The sequence below is a fragment of the Platalea leucorodia genome (assembly GCF_965183815.1).
Source record: "Platalea leucorodia genome assembly, chromosome: 21".
In the NCBI taxonomy this organism is placed as follows: domain Eukaryota; kingdom Metazoa; phylum Chordata; class Aves; order Pelecaniformes; family Threskiornithidae; genus Platalea; species Platalea leucorodia.
In genome coordinates, this window is record NC_138843.1 from 6,734,568 (window position 1) to 6,754,696 (window position 20,129).

The 20,129-nt window shown below is 47.3% G+C and overlaps 1 protein-coding gene across 2 annotated transcripts in view; it reads left to right on the top strand.

Annotated features, from left to right (window-relative positions):
- Positions 1-6,273: 6,273 nt before the first annotated feature.
- The window catches only part of LMNB2 (lamin B2), a 35,970-nt gene continuing 22,114 nt past the window's right edge, over positions 6,274-20,129 (top strand). For both annotated transcript variants that reach the window (XM_082331496.1, XM_082331497.1), the window contains exons 1-2: positions 6,274-6,572; positions 19,072-19,208. In XM_082331496.1, coding sequence (XP_082187622.1) covers positions 6,372-6,572; positions 19,072-19,208 — 338 coding nt within the window. In that variant the 5' untranslated portion in view covers positions 6,274-6,371. The remainder of the gene's footprint in view (positions 6,573-19,071; positions 19,209-20,129) is intronic.

Below are 20,129 nucleotides of genomic sequence, written 5' to 3' on the forward strand. Positions count from 1 at the left end.
AGCTGCCGGAGGAAAATATGTAAATAGCTCTATGGTGATGGGCGCTGAGCCAGCTGCAGTTGGGCTGCGGATTTGAAAATTAGGCGCCAAATGGTTGTTTTGAACAAAACGCTGGCTTTGTTTTCATTAGCATTTGAGCTCAGTGCCAGGTTTTCTATAATAACGGTGCGGGGGCGGGAGCACTGCACGCTCCCTGCCCACAGCTCCGCTGCTGTAGCAGTGATGGAAGTGATCTCGGAGCAGAGCTGGGATTGCTCCTGGCTGATAGAGCAAGCGATGTGAACTCGGAGGAACTGCACTTCAGAGCCAGTCCCCTCCCTCCTCCCGTACTCTCCAAACTGCCGAATGGCTAAAACATTAGCGTCTTGCTTGTGTTATGAGGGAACCTGAACTCCACGGAGTGCTGGGAACCTGGGGCTACCCCGGCAGGCTGCACAGGAGTCTTTTATCTTTGGAACCCTGAAAGTATAACTAGAATGAAATTCAGCTCTGTATGTGAAAGTCAAAACTCTTAATGTTAGAGATTATTGGCCCAATATTTCATTAAAGGTGATATGAATAATCCCTTCCTTGATCTTAGATTAATGCTGCTATTTACCTATATAAATAGCAGGTAGTTACGCACACGAACGCCCATGGCTCCATCTCCACAGACTCCGGGGCTGCCGGCAGCCTGACTAGAAGGAAATTGTGATATTGTTCCTACCTGGCCACCTCATCTGTTTTCAGTGGTGTTTTCACAGTATTTTACTGCCAAGAAATTTGTCTTCCTATTCCTTTGGAAGAATTCTGAGCTCCGGGGAGCCGGCGAGGGGAAGACTCAGTAGCTAACGTTACGCTGAAGGCCATGGTCTATCACGCACTACCAACGCTTCCCTTGCCTGACAAAGGCTGTGAATGAGTTGGGCTGCAGAAAGCCTCTCCATTGCTCTTGTGTTACAGACGTGGCTCGTTGTAGCTTGTGGTATTATAAGCAAATCACTGTGAGGAAAAGTGACGAAGTGGAACTGTGGAAAGTTGAGGAGCCCTGAGCATTGACACCCCCACCCCCCCCAGCTTCTTCCTTTGCCACTTTTCTGTTGAGATGGGGGGAAAATATGAGACGGTTTTTAAATGAAATTCTCATTTCTTTCTGGTCACCTGAGACCAGGGTCTGGTTCCAGTACAGGAGCCCAAAGGGCCGCCCAGGCCCTCCTGCCAAGTCACTCGCCTCTCTGCCACAAAGGAGGGAACAGCCCCACGCACGGCCCTGCAGCCCTGCAGCCTCCTCCCCAGGCTTGGCTAACGCTTCCCCCAGTGCGATGCAGGTTGAATTCTGCCTCAGTATGGAGGTAAATGTAAGTTGAAGAATATTATTGTTCAAGGCTCCTGCCAAACATTATATGCCTGGAATTAGAAATAAATAAGCCCTCCACACGTTACAGCATGGTGTCTTGTCTTGAAAAAAATCCTTGTTCTCCATACAGCCTGCTGTCTGTTTGCTTTAATCCCACAACAGTGCTGCGTGCTCCTCTGTGCTCGCTCTTAGATGTCTCTTAGCAAACTTTCTCATAGCATGGATCCATGACACATGGCATACTGTTCATTTCCTCTACTTGCTTTGGTGCTTTCTGTCCTGATGCTGCTGGAAGCAATTTTATTCAATGAAAGCTGAAATTCTGAAGCAGAAATCTGTGGTGAGGTATGAGTGCTTCTTCCAGACTTGCAATTGTTCCTGGCAATTTTTCAAGCACTAATGCTGAGCTGGATTGAATTTGGATTGATAGGAAAATGTTCCGTGCTATATGTACAATCCTTGCCCCTTCCTGAAATTAATGAAAATATCTGAGACAATCGATTAAACGTTACAGGCTGTTCAGAGTGAGATAAGGAACACGAGGCGGAGGGGAAGTTAGGTGACTACAGAAAAGACAGAAATAATCCTGCTATAAAAGATATACAAATAATAAAAGTATAGAATGAGAAAGGGGAGGGCATGGCAGCAGCTGCCGAGAAGCTAAAGCAGTTGAGGTAAGAAATAGCAGTGGAAACCCTGTGTCCCCAGATTTGTGAAAATGTCGGAGTCATTATGAAATCCCAGACAGCATCAGAAAACTGGTTACACCCGCTTGTGCAGGAAACTGGTCAACGACTGAGAAGATGCTGTGCATCAAAGCATGTGCGAGATTTTCCTTTGTCTGTACTACGTACTCTAAGTAATCTCTTCATTTATCTGATGGGAGAAGCACCCCAGTGCTAGGTAGCGCCTATCACTGCTGTCTGTGTTATCTGACATCCCCAAATTTATTCTTATCCTACCCAGACAGTCAGATATATTGCAAGGACCTTTGAGCCAGAGCTCTGATACTGAGCCCTGGGCACTTCCAAGTTCCTGACTTTATATCAGGGTGAAACCTGTACGTGCACCAGCCTTCTCCCATGCTCTGCTCTCCACGAGGGGTAAGCCCAGGGGCGCGGGCGAGGCAGGAGCCTTAGTGTGCTCCAACAGGTTCCCAATCTGAAGAGCCCAGGGAACGCAGCCCCAGGGACTGCCATGGCCCTCTGCCTCCCCAGTCAGGTAGGGCTGACACACCCCTGGACTGTCCCTTTTTAAACACTAAATGATCGTGTCCTGGGCTAACAAATCAATTCTACCTTCTGAAAGCAGAGAGGGGATGACTGTAAGATTGTTTTGGGTAGCACTGAACTGTTGAGGCCCTCAATGAAACACTAATTGCTAAATATTGAGAGACAAATGCCAACACTGACTCTGGTTCAATACTAACTCATATCATCAGAGTGATCCAAGAGGACCAGTATTTGAAGCGATGCTAATTCCACGGCTAAAGCATGCATTGTACTCCCTGTAAAACACAGTTGTCTAGTGGGTGCTCAGCTTTTGCTCTTCCCCTCCTCCCTTGATGCTTTCCTCTCCCTGTCCCACCCCCAAACTATTCTCTTCTTTTTAGCAGATAGGAAAAGTGAACATCCATGTCCCCCTGTGCTGGGCACTGGTGAGGCCGCCCCTCGAATGCTGTGCTCAGCGCTGGGCCCCGCACCCCAAGGCGGCCATGGAGGGGCTGGAGCGTGGCCAGAGCAGGGCAGCGAGGCTGGGGCAGGGGCTGGAGCACAAGGCTGGGGAGGAGCGGCTGGGGGAGCTGGGGGGGCTCAGCCTGGAGAAGAGGAGGCTGAGGGGAGCCCTCATCGCTCTCTGCAACGGCCTGAAAGGAGGCTGGAGCCGGGGGGGTCGGTCTCTGCTCCCCAGGAACAAGCGATGGGACGAGAGGGAACGGCCTCAAGCTGCGCCAGGGCAGGGTTGGGTTGGGTATTGGGAAAAACTTCTTCCCCAAAGGGCTGTCAGGGCCTGGCCCAGGCTGCCCAGGGCAGGGGCTGAGTCCCCATCCCTGGGGGGATTTAACAGCCGGGGAGATGCGGTGCTTGGGGACATGGGTTAGTGGTGGCCTTGGCAGTGCTGGGCTAACGGTTGGACTTGGTGATCTTAAGGGTCTCTTCCAGCCTTAATGATTCTGTGACTCTATGTTCAGTTAACAAGGAGGGGAGACTGGTGCCAAGGATAAAAGTGTGCAGGTGTTCTGGTTATTGCTAAAGAAAGGGACCTTCTAAATAATGTAGGAAATATCAGGTATTATTATTGAGGCATATTTCAGGAATTATATTTAGGAAAAAAGACTTTACTGCAACACAGTTGATATCAGCACTATGAAAATAACTGGTAACATCAGAATGAAAAAAAACCAACCAAACAAACGTTTGAAACATTCAAAGTTTTAAAGCCATTATCTAAAAAATCAGACAGGCAAAATAATGGGAGAGTTTGGGCTAAACTTCATGAACAAAGGGGATTTACATCTGGATTACATTATCAATCAAAATGAGGCAAAAGGTTTGAAAGAATTTTCAAAATATGACAGATGCGCAGAGTATCACGTCAAATCGCAAGAGGAGAGATGAGCTAACCCAAAAATGCTTATACAGAGGCTTTCAGCATTCCTAAAATATTTTTTTCTGGCTTAACGTAACCAAAGTTTATAACTGGTCTTCCACGAATTTGCTGGCGTTGGAAACTGCATGTTGGGAGAGAAAAAGTTCATTCTAAGTGCATGGCTTGATGCTCACACGCATTTTTTTGCTTTGCTCGGGGAAGGCAGCGGTGTTTGAAATGATACAGATTGCAGACAGGCGGCTCCGGCAAGAGGCACGGGGCTGGGGGCTGGAGCCGATCCAGGAGCAGTTGGGTTACAGTTTGCGGACAGGCGCCAAAATTCAAAAAACGCACTGTACTTCAAATCCAGAGAGCGGATGAAAACAATGAGGAAGGAGGCGGCTCCGGGGGCTGCTGGGCTGGCCTTGGGGTGGCCCTGCGCCCTGAGCCCGCAGATGGGGCAGGATCTGGCCTCTGCTGAGCAAGGAGGCCACGGCACTCTGGGATTTGTAGTCTTTTCTTTCTGCTTCCTTTTCCAGAGACATTCAAGTCAAAACCAACTTGAAATCAGTCAGAAAGCTGCGTTTCACATCGAGTTGTATATCATATTGTCAGATCTCACTGATAAAGATCTAGCAACAGTGACCTTCAAATAGGGAGGTTGTGTAAGTGCCTACAGAAAAGGTGCAGGTAGTAATATATAAGCTTATTTTCATTTTAGCTATCATTCATAAACTCCCTCCAAGTGACCCACTGATACCCCCAGCTTCACAGACTCGGTGTGGAAGTCCCTGCCCTCTGAGGGAGGCAGAGGTGAAGGAGCAGTGAACACTGTCCTCGGAGAGACGATGCTCAAGCCAGGAGAGGTGGGCACCCTGTTGTCTACAGAGGAAGCCAGGACAGCTCTTTTCATATTGAATGCATATTTTCAAACAAATGCATTCAGGTGAAAACCTACTTTTTATGTGGGTAAGCTGCTAAAGATATGAAATGATCGCAAGAGGGACTTAGAGCTATTTGCCGACGAGGGTATTGAGCGTCCAAAATTCCTGGATTTATTCTGAGGTTTTCTGCTTTGAGGTGTACTCAATATTAGGATCCCAGATCCTCTAACAGGAGGATCGTCCACCCTCTATTTTGAGGATAAACGCATTCACACCTATTTGTTCAGCCTGGCTCCCTAAGTTTTGTTTCATATATCGTATGCAGTATTTTCTCGCTCTCTTTCCTGTTTCTCTGTCTAGACTTGTCCTCCCTCTCATGCTCAGCACTTCTTTGCATTACGCTCATGCTGCTTTTTTTCTTTGCTGTCCATGTATATGGACGGCAGACTTTGAATCTGTTTTTTCTACTTCTCAGGCAGAAAATCTCCCTTTTCTCAGCCTTCCCTGGTAGCCGAAAGGCACAACAGCGGTGAGGGCTTTTCAGCCTCCCAAGTTCTGGGACAGGAGGAATTAGCTCATGGGAATGGTGATCCAGTTTATACCAGTCAATGCAGAAGAACTGACAGAAGTTGGGGTATATTCAGTAAAAATATGTTTCGGGAAAAATAATACTCCAAATCTTTAGGACTGCAGAAGTTTTTCAGGATAGCCTCCTTCTTGAACAGCCTGATGGGAGACCGAGAGGCATTGCAACCTCTCAATAAAACTTTGGAAGAAATTTCTAGAATCTACAAAACAGCCTTCCTAAAAATTCACCCCTGGAGTAGCTGATCGGGATTTTTTCTGAGGCTCTGCACCCCCAGTTTAAGCAAACGGCAGGTCCCTGGCCTATAAAACTTCAGTGCTGACAGCAAAGCGCGGCAATTCATGAACAGCTCAAACCGGGGTTATAAACCAATGTTTTAGATAACGAATGTGAAAATACATCCTGTAAGAAATACCACGCAGGTGTCGACAGAAGCGTGGCCACGAGCAGCGCGGCGCCACGTCTCATCGGCGCGAGGGCGCGGGGCTGCGGCCGGGCCGGCGAGCGGGGCTCGGCGGGCACCCGTGGGGCCAGCGGCACCCACCGACGCCCGCGCGGCTCCGGTGCGAGCGGGACTGGCAGCAGCTGCCGAGGAGCGCGAGGAAGGACCCTGCTGGGTGCCTCTGGTCCCAGTTTTATTACAAATAAAATCTTGCCTTCAAGATTGGCCCCTCGCTTCCTGCGCTTTACTCACACTCACAGCCTAATTTTGCATTTTACCACGCAGCACAAGCTACGCCGTCGGACGAGGAGCGGCCGCGGGCCCGCCGGCCTCCGGCGGCCCACAAAATGGAGGGCGGCCGGGACTGCAGCTCCCAGCGCGCCCTGCGGCGCGGCGCCGCCATCTTGGCGCCGAGACTTCATTTCCCAGGCGGCGCGGCGGCGGGGGAGGCGATGTCCGCCATCTTACCGCTCCCTCCTCCCCCGGTGCGGCTGGATTGAATGAGCCCGCTGCCCGCCTGCCCGCGAACTGAGCGCCATGTCAGGCACCCCGAGCCGCGGCACCCCCGGCGGGACCCCGCTGTCGCCGACTCGCATCTCCCGCCTGCAGGAGAAGGAGGAGCTGCGGCAGCTCAATGACCGCCTGGCCGTTTACATCGACCGTGTGCGGGCGCTGGAGCTGGAGAATGACCGGCTGCTGCTGAAGATCTCCGAGAAGGAGGAGGTCACCACCCGCGAGGTACGGCCCGGGGCGGCCTGCTGGCCCTCGCCCGGCTCTCCGGACCGGGAGGGCGAGCCGCGGCGGCCCGTTGGAGGCGTTTACCGCGCCCCGTCCCGCGGCGGGGGTCCGCGGCCCAGGGCTCGGCCGAGCCGTTCCCGCGCGGCGCCGCCGCCTGCCCGCCCGGCGCGGGGCGCGCTCTGGCGGCTCTGCGCGGCCCCGGGCTCGGCGGCGCCATGCGCGGCCCGCCGCGCCGCTCCCGCCTGGCTCCGGCCTCGGGTCGCCCCGGGGCGGGGGGCTCCGGCGGTGCCCGGCCCCTGGGCTCGGGGCCGGGGGCGAGAGCTGCGGGGGCCGGGCGGAGCTGCGGGCGGGGCGGGGGGGGCTGTGGAGATCCAGCGCCTGCCTGCGTCTGTGTGGCCCCTCGGGGGCTGTCAGGGGCTCGCTGGCCGCGACGCTGGGCGAAGAGGCCGCCGGTGACGCGCGAAAGGCGGCTCGGGCCGGGACCGTCCCGGTGGCGGGAGCGGGCTGGCGCGGCCGGGCCGGGAGGCGGCCCTGGGCGGCGGGGCGGGCGCGGCGCCCCTCCGGCCGTGGGGCGGCCGTTCCAGTCGCACGCCGCCCTTGGTGCAGGCGGGGCTGGCGGCACGGAGCACCGTCCTCGGGGTCCGCTCAGCCTCCGTGTAGGGCCGCCCGCCGCGGGCTGGCTCCTTGCTGTAGTTTGTAGTCCGTTCCCCGCGCAGGCTGAGCCTTGGTGCGCCGGACCCATGCCGAGCACACGCGTGAACTGTAGCAACCTGAATGTTCCTTTTCCTTTGCTGTCCCTATCCTGGCGGCTGATGTGGTGAGGTGAAAAATTTGAAAGCGTTTAGACTGGCTTTGCTTCTCACTGGAGAAAATCTTTCTTAGTCTCCACAAATGCCAGGAATCAAATCCTTGCAGCGTGAACTACTCTGATTCACTTCCTGTGATCTTGAAGGCAAAACTGGCTGATCCCTTTTCCTAAGCCACGTTTTGCTTTTCCCTCTGCTGTTGTATCTGCTTTCCCCCAGGACTCTCCTTCCCATGTGGAGGAAGGATGTAGTCGGTGACACAGCTGGGGACAGTGCCACCCATCCTGTACCAGCCCACACCCCCTCTGCTCCATCCGTTGGAGGCAGTCTGCAAGGTAACGCATCCCCCCTCTGAGAAGAAGTTAAACTTCTGCGGAAAGCCTGGAGATAACAGCCTTTCTGTAACTTGTGTGATGCAATGGATTGCTATGCCACTGTGTAGGCTTCCCCCCCCTTTAGAGGTCTGGTTTGATGATGCCAGGGGTGGTGGGAGGAGGGTTTGAATTCATTTAGTTTAAGCAGACCACATATGATAGTGTCTTGTTTGGGGAGTGGTTGGCCTACCTGCAATTAGTGTACACCCAGGATTGAACTACCTTTTAAGTCCCTCTCTGTACCACTTAATGATATATTATAACTATATAAGTTTTCAAAGTAACTAGATGTTTCTAAATGTAAAACATGGCTACATCACTTCTCCTGTGTAGGGTCACGCTGTAAACAGGGTAACCGTGTCTGGTTTGGGGAGCTTCTGAGCTGTGGGTTGCTGGAGGCTAGAAGGAGCGTGCATTTTAAATGTAGGAGGCAGAATGTAATTCTATGGACAGCACACATGTAACAAGAGTAAGAAGAGGACAAGCAGAAAAATCTTGCTAGACTTTTAATATGAACACAAGCCTAGTAGCAGTTCTGTGTTATCAATTCTGGAAAAATACTCTGATGCAGTAATCGGAAAATAAGCTTGAGGATTTTGATATAAATATTTTGCTTACTTTGCCCTTGAGCTTTCCTTCTTCACTTTTCTTCCAGACTTCAAAAGAAGTCCTAATTCTTAAACATATTCTAACAAACTTTGTCAGGATTCCTCCAGCTCTCCTTTGACACATCAGAGACAATGTAAGATACTTGAGCTGGTCTCTGGACCACGTTTCCCCCATCCCTTTAGGACAGCTGATTTATTCTTTACATATCTTCAGAAAAGGAGACTTTGTAATCTTATTGTTTTGATGCAGGATAGTGGGCAGCAGTTTAGGACTGTGGGACCAGTAAAACTTCAGATGGCTGTCAGATTTTGGGTTTACTGGAATGGGAGAATCCTGTCCTTTCACTTTCGGGACCAATCTAGTAAACCGGATTTTTCTGCTGACAATTCAGTTTTCTTGTTACACTGTTAGAATTTGTGTTCATAAAATGATTAGGCTTAGCATGAAATAAGATAGTAATTAAAAATAAACCCTCCAAACCCCACAAAACCCCATAAAACCAAACAAACCCCAAAGCAACTCTAACTTCTGTGTAGAAGCACAGGTAAGCGTAGTCCAGTGATATTGGCATACTGTTCTGGCTACATCATTATATCTTTATATTAGCTCTACATGCTTAAAATAGACTATTTTCCCAGGGTGTTGAAGATGAAAATTCCCCTTGGTTGTCCTCAACTGTGTGTAAATTTGACTCTGATTTTTTTTCTTTTTTTAGCTGTCTAAATATTCTAATATTTTTGGCTTATCTCTGGTGGTGGCAGCGAACATCCTCTGCCGCTGTGGTAGGTGGAATGATGCGTGTTGTGGGGTGGCAGCAGGAGTGACTGCTCACCAGTGGGCTCTGTGTTCACACCTGAGACTTTTGCCTTGAGAGCAGGTGATGGGTCTATAATCCAAGGCCAATGGGAGGTTGAGGATTGCTATGACAAGCAGTAGACAAGAGCATGGTGTCATGGGAGAAGTTTTGTCCATTGCTTGTCGCTCCAGTATCCCACAGTGACCACGTCTGAGAAAGGGGCTGGGGTGAGACCGTTACTCACATCCTTTCCCCCCAGCCCTGCATACACGGGAACAAAGGGTTGGCATTTCTGATCTTGTTCTCAAGGCTCTGGTTTAGGGGAACATCTTCCAGATGAGAGAAGTTCTGCTGATGCTGTTCAGGCAAGGACCATAGTCACTGTTCTGCCAGAGACTCTTTAATCATCAGCTGCTCAGGATGTTCTTTTTCCTTCTTGTTTTAATCACCAATCCGCAGAAGACAGAAGAAAGCAGCCTCTTTCTCCTCCTCTGTTGGGCAACCTCCTTAGTTTTACAGACCACAGCTGCATCATGCCCTTGGAGCAAAATAACTCCTGTTGCTCTTTTTGAGGCTGTTGCTCTTTTTGAGGAACACAGGGCTGCCACGTCTTAACAGTAGAAAAAAGGAACTTTACAGAACTTGAGATTCATCTTTAGTCCTCTACTAATTCTAGCCCTTTTTCCTGCTTTCCCTAACCCTGTCCGATGCTGTTCTACCTTTACTTTCATGCAGTTGGCCTCTAGAGAAATAAAAAATGTATACAGTAGGCCCTCAGACAAATACAAAAGAATATTTTGCCTGTGTAGCTGGGGGAACCTATAATTGTCCTCATTCTTTCTCTGTTTGCTCTCTTGTATGAATCCTCTTGTGTAGCTTAGCCTATGACAGAAGAGAAATTTAGCTCACCCCCTTGGTTTTCTACCTCCCTGGTATATGACTGATGCTATTCTCACTGTGCTGGGGTCACTGTTACAATTGCCGAATTTCTGAGGCTGGGAGGGGGAATACTGGAAGGCCTAAGAGGAAGAGAGTCCTAGAGCTCTCCTCAGTTCCCTTTCTACTAACTCCCTGCCCTCCCCTGTAGTGCTTGTGATTGCAGCCTTCCAGAAAAGATGTTTTGATGGGCACGGGAGGGGTTACTACACTGCTCTGAGGACATCCCACTGTTCTTGCCCACGGAAAGGAGAAGTAGGGAGGAAAAAAAAGTGAACATCCCTGGGAGCCTCAGCCACTGACCGCAATTGCCCTTGTGACAAGAGCAGTATCTACAGGGAGTTCCCTCTTCACCTGTGTCTTCCCAGCTCTGTGGGTGTGATTGCAGGTGCTGCAATCTTTTATGTCACAGCCATCAGAACTTTCACTGTAGTCTCACCTGGTCTGCACTTATCTGCCAGTACTGCAGCTACTATGCCCTTCGTGTGCACCATGTGCAGTACCCAGAGCTACTGTCATGAACAGGATGTGTCGGTCTGGTGTTGCCTAGTTGCCACCTGCAAAATACATGTTCAGATGCTGCTGCGGTCCCTCAAGAGTTGTAGCCTCGAAGGCATGGGGTTAAATGGTCTTCTGGCATTATAGACATCAGCTGGGAGGTGATGGTGGTGGTATGAACACACATCTTCATTGTTCTTGAGAACTTGACTTATGAGACTCTTGGTGGGTCTGAGCCATAGCTGACTGGCAGTCCTTCATCAGTCCAGAGCTGGGTGAATAAGAACATATTGAGCCACACCTGGTGGGAATACACTTAAGTTTTGCACATTAATGAGATTAATGTTTCATCACCAAATTTGTCTGGACTCACTTGTGGTTGGATGGGGCATGCTTCTTCCCTAGCATGTAGGTTCATTGCCTTCTTGGCATGTTCCCTGTGTCTTCACTGAGTGACGCCTTGCAGCTTTTCTCAAGTGATTGCTGTGGGAGGATCTGTGTTCGTGTGTCTATCCTTGACCCGCTGCACAGTGAGCTTTGTTGTATGCTCCCAGCACAGGCTGGTAGGTTAAAGAGCACCCAGCAGTCCTGCCTTTCAGACTGTGCTGTGGAAACATCTCTGCTTCCTTGGCCTCCACATGCTCTGCTTCCTTGGCCTCTGTGTTGCCCAATTACAAACTTGCAAGCTCTTTTGCCAGCAGAGGAGGAGGAAAAGTGAAAGCACGCTCATAGTGCAATTCGTAGGACGTTCAACTTGGCCTCTGTGCAGGAAGAGTTGGGCTTGGGTGCACATTGACATGTAGTGATCAGGCTGCAGCCTGTCTTCTGGTTCCTGCTGAACTCCACTTTGAGGTTTCAGCTTTATTTCTTCTATCACCTTCAGATGGAGGTGGAGTACATTTTCAGAGTGGAGGGACCCATTTGCTGGCCTGACCTGTCATCTGGGGAGGTGTGCTGCTTCCCAGGGGCTTGCATTCTGGATGTCGTAGAGAGTCTGCTGAGGCTCACTTGGCCATATGACTGTTATCCCTGCTGCTCTTCCATGTAGGCAACAGTGATACTGGCAGGGGTGACCTGAAAAGTAGTAAACACGACTACATGGCTCTGGATGATTGTTAATGGCATGGGGGCCCAGGTGGTGTGGGGAGGGGGAAGGGTTTGAGGCTGGCTGAGCAGACCTTGCAGAGTGACGCTGGATTGCACAACTGCTGTTGGCAACAGGATTTTGGTTTCTACGACCATAGAACCGTCTTTCAGGATTGACGACTGCTTCAAAGAGACAGGATCCACCTAAGCAGGGCAATTGTATCTTTGCCAACAGGGCTGGTCAACCTTCTAGGAAGAACTTTATACTGGGAATGATGGGGGAGGGAGAGTAAGGTCAAGTGAGGAAGTGCTAGATGGGGTAAGCAAGCAAAAGGCGCGGGGTTATGTGAACAGAAGAGAAAGCAACAGAAAAGGATGAAATGGAAACACTCCAAGCACATAAAGAAGGAAGTGCCTACAGAACAGTCTTGTGGGGAAAGCTCTCCTGCCCTTCCTGGGGAATCATCACGCTTGGGTGCCTCTCTGAAATGCCTGTAACGCTGTGCAGCATGGGGAACAAACGGGGGGATTGAGAAGTCTGTGGGCAGTTACAGAACTATGACCTCATTGGGATCAGGGATAGCTCACACGACTGGAGTGCTGTGATGGATGGATACAGGCTTTTCAGGAAGGTGAGGAGGGGGAGTTGCCCTTTAGGTGAGAGCAGTGGGAGTGCCTGGAGGTCTGCCTAAGGACAGGTTAGGAGCTAGCTGAGAGCTTGTTGGTCAGGATTAATGGGTAGACCAAGATGGGTGACATTGTGGTATGTGTCTGCTGCTGACCTCAGCAAGAAGAAGAGGTAAACAAGGCCTCCTTCAGTCAACTGGAAGAGGCCTCACATCCCCTAGTCTTTGTGCTCTGCTGGACCTAATACTTAATAAGGGATGTTAAGGTCAGGACGGTGACCATGAGAGGGTGGAGTTTGGGATCTTTAGAGGATGGAGCAGAGCAAAAAGCAGGACCACAACCCTGGATATCAGGAGAGTAGACCTTAGCCTCTTCAGGGCTCTGCTTGGAAGAATCCCATGGGTTACAGCCCTGGAGAGAAAAGGTGTCCAGGAGAGCTGGGTTGATACTCAAGGATAACCTCCTCGAAGCTCAAGACTGGTCCATCCCAACAATCAGGAAATGGAGCAAAGGTGGCAGGAGACCTGTATGGATGAGCGAGGAGGTCCTGACTAAACTCAGACATAAGGAAGGCTGATGTACTCAATGCCTTCTTGTGCTCAGACCAGCCTTCAAGAATTCCAGGCCTCTGAGACCAGAGGGGAAGTCTGGCGCAAGGAGGACTTACTCTTTGTAGAGGAGGATCAGGATAGGGAACATCTAAACAAACTGGACATAAGTCCATGGGACCTGATGGGTTGCACCCATGAGTGCTGAGGGAACTGGCTGACATCATTGCGAAGCTGCTCTCGGTTATCTTTGAAAGATCATGATGATGAGGAGAGGTTCCTGAAGACTGGAAGAAAGCCACTGTCGTGCCCATCTTCAGGAGGGGCAAGAAGGAAGGTCCAGTGAACTACAGGCCAGCCAGCCTCGCCTCAGTTCCTGGAAGGTGATGCCTCCTTGTCTATTTTCTTCTCCATGCCTGCTTGGACTCTGCATGGCCTCTGTAGGAGCCTTTGGTGGGGGATGTTGTTCAAGCCTTTTGGGAGTCCAAGCACACTGGCTTAGCTCAGTCTCTCCTCTCTGAATGCTTGTGGACTTTTCAAACCCTTGTTCATGTGCTTGTTCCCTTGTCTGCCTCTTCTCTTTAAAAAAGCCATACTGTGTGACTCTTTTTTTTTTTTTCTCCACTCTGTTGTGCTTATACATGTACCCACTACTTCTCTTCTTTTTTTGTTAACCAGATCTGTCGTGAATAGCTGCTCCCTGGTTGGCTGAGCAAGTCCAGTAGGTTGTGAAACTTTTATTTTGCACAAGTCATATTGATTCTTCCTCAGTATGACTCTTACTTGTGTGCCCTGTAATTCTGTTCTTCAGGTTAGTGTCTACTGTACTGCCACAGACTTCAGAGTTTAGTGACAGGTAGTTCGTATTTTAGAAACTCACATGGCATGAGCCATCTTCTGATTGTCTAGTACAAAGTGCACTCTAAATGAGAGCTTAAATAACACACTGATTGATTTAGTTCAAAAAGTGGGCTTTAGGAAGCTGTTAATACTTTCTAAACGTGATGGTTTGTTAACTGCTTGTTTTGTTGATCTGTTCTATGATCATTTCAACTGATGCTTAATTGCAGAAATCTCTTAAAGATTCCTCTAGTGCAAATATAAGTTAAAAAAAAAAAACGAACCCCAAAAGGTGTGTGTTCACTGCATCTTTTTAGGTGGTTCTTTTGCATAAACTGATCGACTTGGGGCCATAGGCTCGTGTATGCCTTTTTCATGAGCAGAGCAAGAGTAATTGCTTTCTACATCATTCATGAGTTGTTCTTCAAACTTCATTTTTTGGCTTGCCATGTTGTATTGTGATTAACAGCAGTCAGGATAAATTTTAGTTTTCTTATACGTACATGACCTCAGCTTTTTGAAAAATGCTTTACTATGTCTCATATCCTCCTTGTTTTGATCATCTTAAAATATTTTGTACATGTGGTCTTTTTAGCCTACGATGATGTATTTATACAACATCTTGCTTCCTAGAAAGATTTTATTCTTACCTGCTTTTTTACTTGTTTTAACAAATACCTCAGTGTTCCCTAGTTGCCATATGGAAACAATTCCAACAGGAGTAGATTTTTTTCTTTTGGCGTCTCTTGGTTCTGCAAGGATGCTGAAACCAAGTCAACTGAGGTTCTCGGCAGTATCTTAGCAAATCAGCACCGATGTGCTGCTGAGAACCGGGCAAAGAGTTGCTTTATCTCTTGTGGCTTCCTGGATTAGCCACTCCGTGGCACTCCCTGCTAGCATATGAAAATATAGCTCAGGTATCAGCTTGGGCTAATTGAAACCTGTTAGAATTACTGCATTTTCTGCCTCTCTAATCTCCTGTAATATCCCTGTTTTCCTTTGTAGCTGGTGGTCAATAATCACTGTGTAAATCAATGTTGTTTCTGTATTCTGAATGCTGCTTGCAGTTCTCTTAACCTATTTTAAAACATCTAGAACCTGGGAAAAGTGTGTAAGGAAAAGCTGACAACGTTGAGCAGAGCAGCAGAATAATTTCTGACTAGGAGCAAATCTGGAAAAGAGATGAGAAGAAACCTGAGGTCTCTAAGTCACGAGTCCAAACAAAGAGATTTGTCTAGGAAGCAAATATTCCGAACACAAAAACTAAAGGAATGAAATGAAATTATCAAGCAGTAGGTCTTAATCCACCAGTTGTGCTTGTGTGATGTTCTCTGATGTTGTGGAAAAAGCTAAAGAGATTTATAAAAGGATTAGACAAATTAACAGTATTTGGTGACCACTGGGTTTTGGTGCCTGGAAGAAACTTTTGGCTCAGATTTTAGTTTTTAGGAGCTGGGAGTATATGTAAGTGAAGAATCATTGTATGTTTGCCTTGTTCTCTGTACTTTTTCCCTTCAGCATTTGCTACCAGCTGTTCTTACTGGTTTATGCTGGAAGTGTTGGCATAGGCTTCAAGGATGAGTTTGTAGCTTTCTCAGATGTGGGGAGCTGGAGACAATGGGTTGTGGTAACCCAAGCAAAATGAGGAGAAACAACAAAAGAAGGAAGGAATTTGAATTGATAGATTCTACTGATAGAAGATGACAAAAAAATGGAAGATGTTGTCAGACAGGTTCTCTCTTGCATCCAGTATTCTTTGGGGTGTTCAAGGACAGGTGGGTACTGTCTGGCGGCACTCTGCTCAGAAGTGTGACGAGACAAAGAACCAGAAATGGGCTCCACAGTTGCCAGATGCATTTATTCAACTTCCTTCTCTGTTGCTGTGGATACTGGTTGTGGTTCCTATTGACTTTTTTTTTTTTGGTCCAGAAGGAGCAGTGAAGCTTACCCTAGGAGGTCCTGCTTTGGTTTAACAGCACCTTTTTAAGAGTGTCTGGAAGTGTCGCTGTACTAGAGACCAAACTGAGAAGCAAATGTAAAGTGCTTTAAAAAAGGGAGTGGGCAGAAGAGTGTCTACAGAGTCAAAACAAAGCAAAGTCATAGGTCTACACTAAACAGAGGCATTTTGGGGACCATACTTCTCTGGAGATTTTCAGAGAGTCAGTAGACTCTAAGTTAAGTTCCTTCCACCAGAACAGAGTTTGAGGGGTGACAGATTCAGGAAGCAGAAATACTTCCCAGAATTTCTCTCAGTGCTGGGGTAGAAGGGTGCTTCCAATGAATAACTGTCTTGGGCTGGAAGTGTGGTCAAGCACACAACACCAGGCTAGCTCAGCTAAGCTGGCACTACTTACTTTCCTTTGAGCCTGCTGCTGCTGTGTTTGGTTCTCTTGTCTCCGCTTGAACAGTGCTGAAAATAAACAAGATGTTATTTTTTTATGATCTAGCAAGACCATCTTGAACTGTCCTCCAGTTCAGTTGGATCATCTAAAACTTTTATCAATGTTATCATGAATCCATATTCTCCTTGCATCCGGTTGTTAGAGTTCTGGTGGGAGTTTGGAGGTTGTTTTGGTTTTTGTTTATTTGGTTTTTTGGGGTTTTTTTTTTTTTCAGTGATTGAAGGTGTTGCTGCTCCCAGTTGTCTGCTGCCTCCCTGTGCTGGAAGCTGCAATGTGTCCTTATGTCTCAGTTATTTCTGTCTGCTCAGTGCATTAGCTTAAAATTCTAGTGAAAGTTACTTTTCGACTAACACTTTGGACTGTGAATTGGACCTGTGTGTTTCCTTCTCATGTTTGTTACTGGAATAAGAGCAGAGAAGAGGTTAATGTGCTGTAGGAGAAAAATGCATGCTAAGCTACCACAACTGGTTATGCTGTGAATGAATCAGTCCTTCTAATTAAGAAGGACAGTGTCTGGTTCTCTTTTTACCAACAGGTTCTGAAATGGCTTTCATCGTGCAATTTTTAGCTCCTGTCCTGGTTTTGGCTGGGATTGAGTTAATTTTCTTCCTAGTAGCTGGTACGGTGCTGTGGTTTGGATTTAGGATGAGAATCATGTTGACACCACACTGATGTTTCAGTTGTGGCTGAGCAGTGCTCACACTGGTCAAGGGCTTTTCAGCTTCCCGTGCTCTGCCCGGTGCCCAAGGAGCTGGGAGGGGGCACAGCCAGGGAGACTGCCCCTGCCTGGCCCCAGGGCTGTTCCATACCCCGTGGCATCATGCCCAGTATAGAAACTGGGGGAGTTGGCTGGGGGGCAGTGACCGCTGCTTGGGGACTGGCTGGGCATCAGTCAGCGGGTGGTGAGCAATTGCATTGCACATCACTTTCTTTGCATATTATTATTATTATTATTACTACTGCTGCCTTACTTTATTTCAATTATTAAACTGTCTATCTCTACTCATGAGCTTTCTCACTCTTACTCTTGAGATTCTCTCCCCCGTCCCACCGGGCGGGCAGTGAGCAAGTGGCTGCGTGGGGCTTGGTTGCTGGCTGGGGTTAAACTGCGACCGCTCCACCTAGCTATATTCTCTCTCCACAGGAATTGCATTAAGTGTTTATTCTCTGTTCAGAATATTGTTGTTTTGGTGTTGTTAAGCTCTGTATTGTCTGTAATGCCTCAAAAGCATAAATTATTTACCTCCTGTTGTAAGTATCAGAGCAGCAACATCTTTTTGTGACAGCATGCGCAAAAACCTAGGGAAAAAGGCTTTCTTCCTTTGTACCGTGACATGCGATTCCAGTTTATGCCCTGGAGTACTGGGAAGGGATTTGTCCTTGTGTCCTGCACCGTGATTTAGTGTGTCTCTCTGAACCTACAGCAATACAGCCCCAAGTTCCTGGTAGATGTCCTAGGGTGAGGATTTTGGCACACGGAAGAGCTGAAGGGCAGATGGTCTGAAGAAGGGCAAGCATCAGAGAAGGGGTGTTGTAGATGCGGTACCTCATGGTGCAGAATCAGTGCTTGGCCTTTTGGCAATTGTGTTTTGTATTGCAATTTGCAAATACTGTATTTTCACTCAAGGGTCATCCATAATGAAAGGCTTTACAGCCTTAAAATCTCCAATTTTTTTTCTTGGCATTGTGGAGTGCTGTATGGAGGAGTTTAGCGTAGTCATAGTACACTTCTTCGTAGGACTTCCTAAATTTTGTAACTAATAATAGAGAGTTGTGTTGGCTTGTGCCATAGACAACATCTGGCTATCAGCTATGGGGGGGAAACCACCAACCAAAAAAACCCAACCCAAAACATAAGTTGAATAAAGCTTCAAAGAATTAATTCTTTGAGGAAAAGAAGTAAGATTGCATGGATAGATAGTAAAGTAATTTCTGTTATGTGGTTTGCTTGTAAACTAAGACTTCTCAGCCCTGGTACTGTCATATATTAGTTAATTTCAGAAGGTTTATGAGAATATAGTCTATCAGGAACTTAATTATATCCTGAGTGCTTTTAATCAGTCTTTTTGAAGACCAGATGGTTGAGTCTGTCATTGGTGCCACTCTGATGTTGAAACAGGCGCTCCTAGGAATAGCACAGTTTGCTTTCTTGTTTCTACATTTTATGCTTTGTTATGAAATTCCTCTTCCTAAAGTTGGTACATTCTGCTTTTGGCTCTTCTCACTCCCTGATTGCTCTGTTTCTGAATTTACATTAGTAATAGTTGTTCTGGTATCCTTTCATAGAAGCAATAGCAGCAATCTGATATGGTCTTGATGTTTTAGCTATCTGACATACCTTTCAAATAACCTTGTGTTCTAAAAAAAATAAAGGTGTGGAAGACTTTGAGGTGCCTTGCTGCACTCTGGGTAGCTGATTATGTGATATATTGAGTTGGGACAGGGAGAAGTCTGTAGATCCGTATCCTCTGAGGACGAGAACAGGAGTGGAAGCTCATCTCTGAACAGGTCATATTTCTGTAGTTTCAGGTTCTTTTTAGCTTTATAGTGCAAGAGCGGCAGAGTCAAATTGGGCCTCGGACCTGTATTCCACAAAAGTCTATCATCATTTCTCTTTAAGTGATATTACTGCTTAAAAAAATCTCCCAAAGCAGCAGTATTGGAAATGAGGGTGAATAATTTAAGATTGGATTGTAGGGTATACTGACCTGCTTTGATTTATCTTGTTGGAAGACTTGTGCACTTCAAACATAGCATGTTTTGTTATGTCCCGCTGGGAATAAAAAATAAATCTTGTCTTTGGGACTAGATCACATCTAATTGTAGGTGCATATTAATTGAAGATGTTTGGTATAGAATGTTCTTAAACCACAGAAATCATATCGTACACCCTTTTTTCCAAGAAAGCTATTTGAAACCTGGAGCTGTGTTTCAGTCTTTGGGATGTTCTCACATCTGAATACTTCTTTCCCCTTAGGTGAGTGGAATCAAGAGTCTCTATGAGTCTGAACTGGCTGATGCTCGAAGAGTTCTGGATGAAACTGCCAAAGAGAGGGCTAGATTACAGATTGAAATAGGAAAACTGAGAGCAGAACTTGAGGAGTTCAATAAAAGGTAAGCAAAGCCCTGCATGATTTTTTTTTTATTAGTATGGGCAATATTTGCAGTGGGAATGATACTATTGATGCTTCTTAAAGTGCCTTTTGGAAGCATTGCAGATCAATGAGAAGATGCAGGCTTGTCAGAGGGAAATTCCTCAGCTCGTTGGTACAGCTAGTCAGAACAGATAATCCTACCAGTATATATGCAAATGTATTTGTATATATAAGATTAATATACTGTGATTTGAGCAATCCAGACATCTAGAGGCTGAAACGATTGGTTGTGCCTGCTTCTGTCCTGTTGTACCTGTCCTTAGGTGAGCATGCACATGTGCAGCTGCTTGGTAAACTGGATTAAGAAACTGATCTAAATTAAAATTGACCCATTCAAGGAAGGTTAATGTTTAAACATTATGCGTTTTATTGCCTGGTTCACTGATGGCAGCAATGAAGGAAAAGGGTGGCCCTGAGTCATTTGGGAATATGGAAGCAGCGTTGCCTTGAAAACACCTGAAGCCACGATGTAAGCGTGCTGGAGAAAGACCTTGTACTGACTAAATTTTTTAAAACTGCTGTTCAGTCTGCATCAAAGAGAACTGGCTTAATAAACTGGCTACTGAAGCTAAATGTAATCCATTATTTCTATTCCCACTAGGGAGTTTTTGTAATCAAATACTGTTTAGCAGTTGAAACTTCATTTTAAAATGAATATATGCAGTGGCAAAATTATTTTTTTGCTTCTGATTGAATTTTGGTGCCTATTTTAGTAGATAAGATTTGGGAGTTAGAGATTTTTCCTGAGCATGTCAGTATGTACATCACCTGTATATGAACATTGTTGGTCATAAAATTGCTTTTAATCCAGCAGTGCCAGTACAGGCCTAGTGTAAGTCTCCCATCTCCCTTCATTTGCATTGAAGTGGTTATAAAAAGG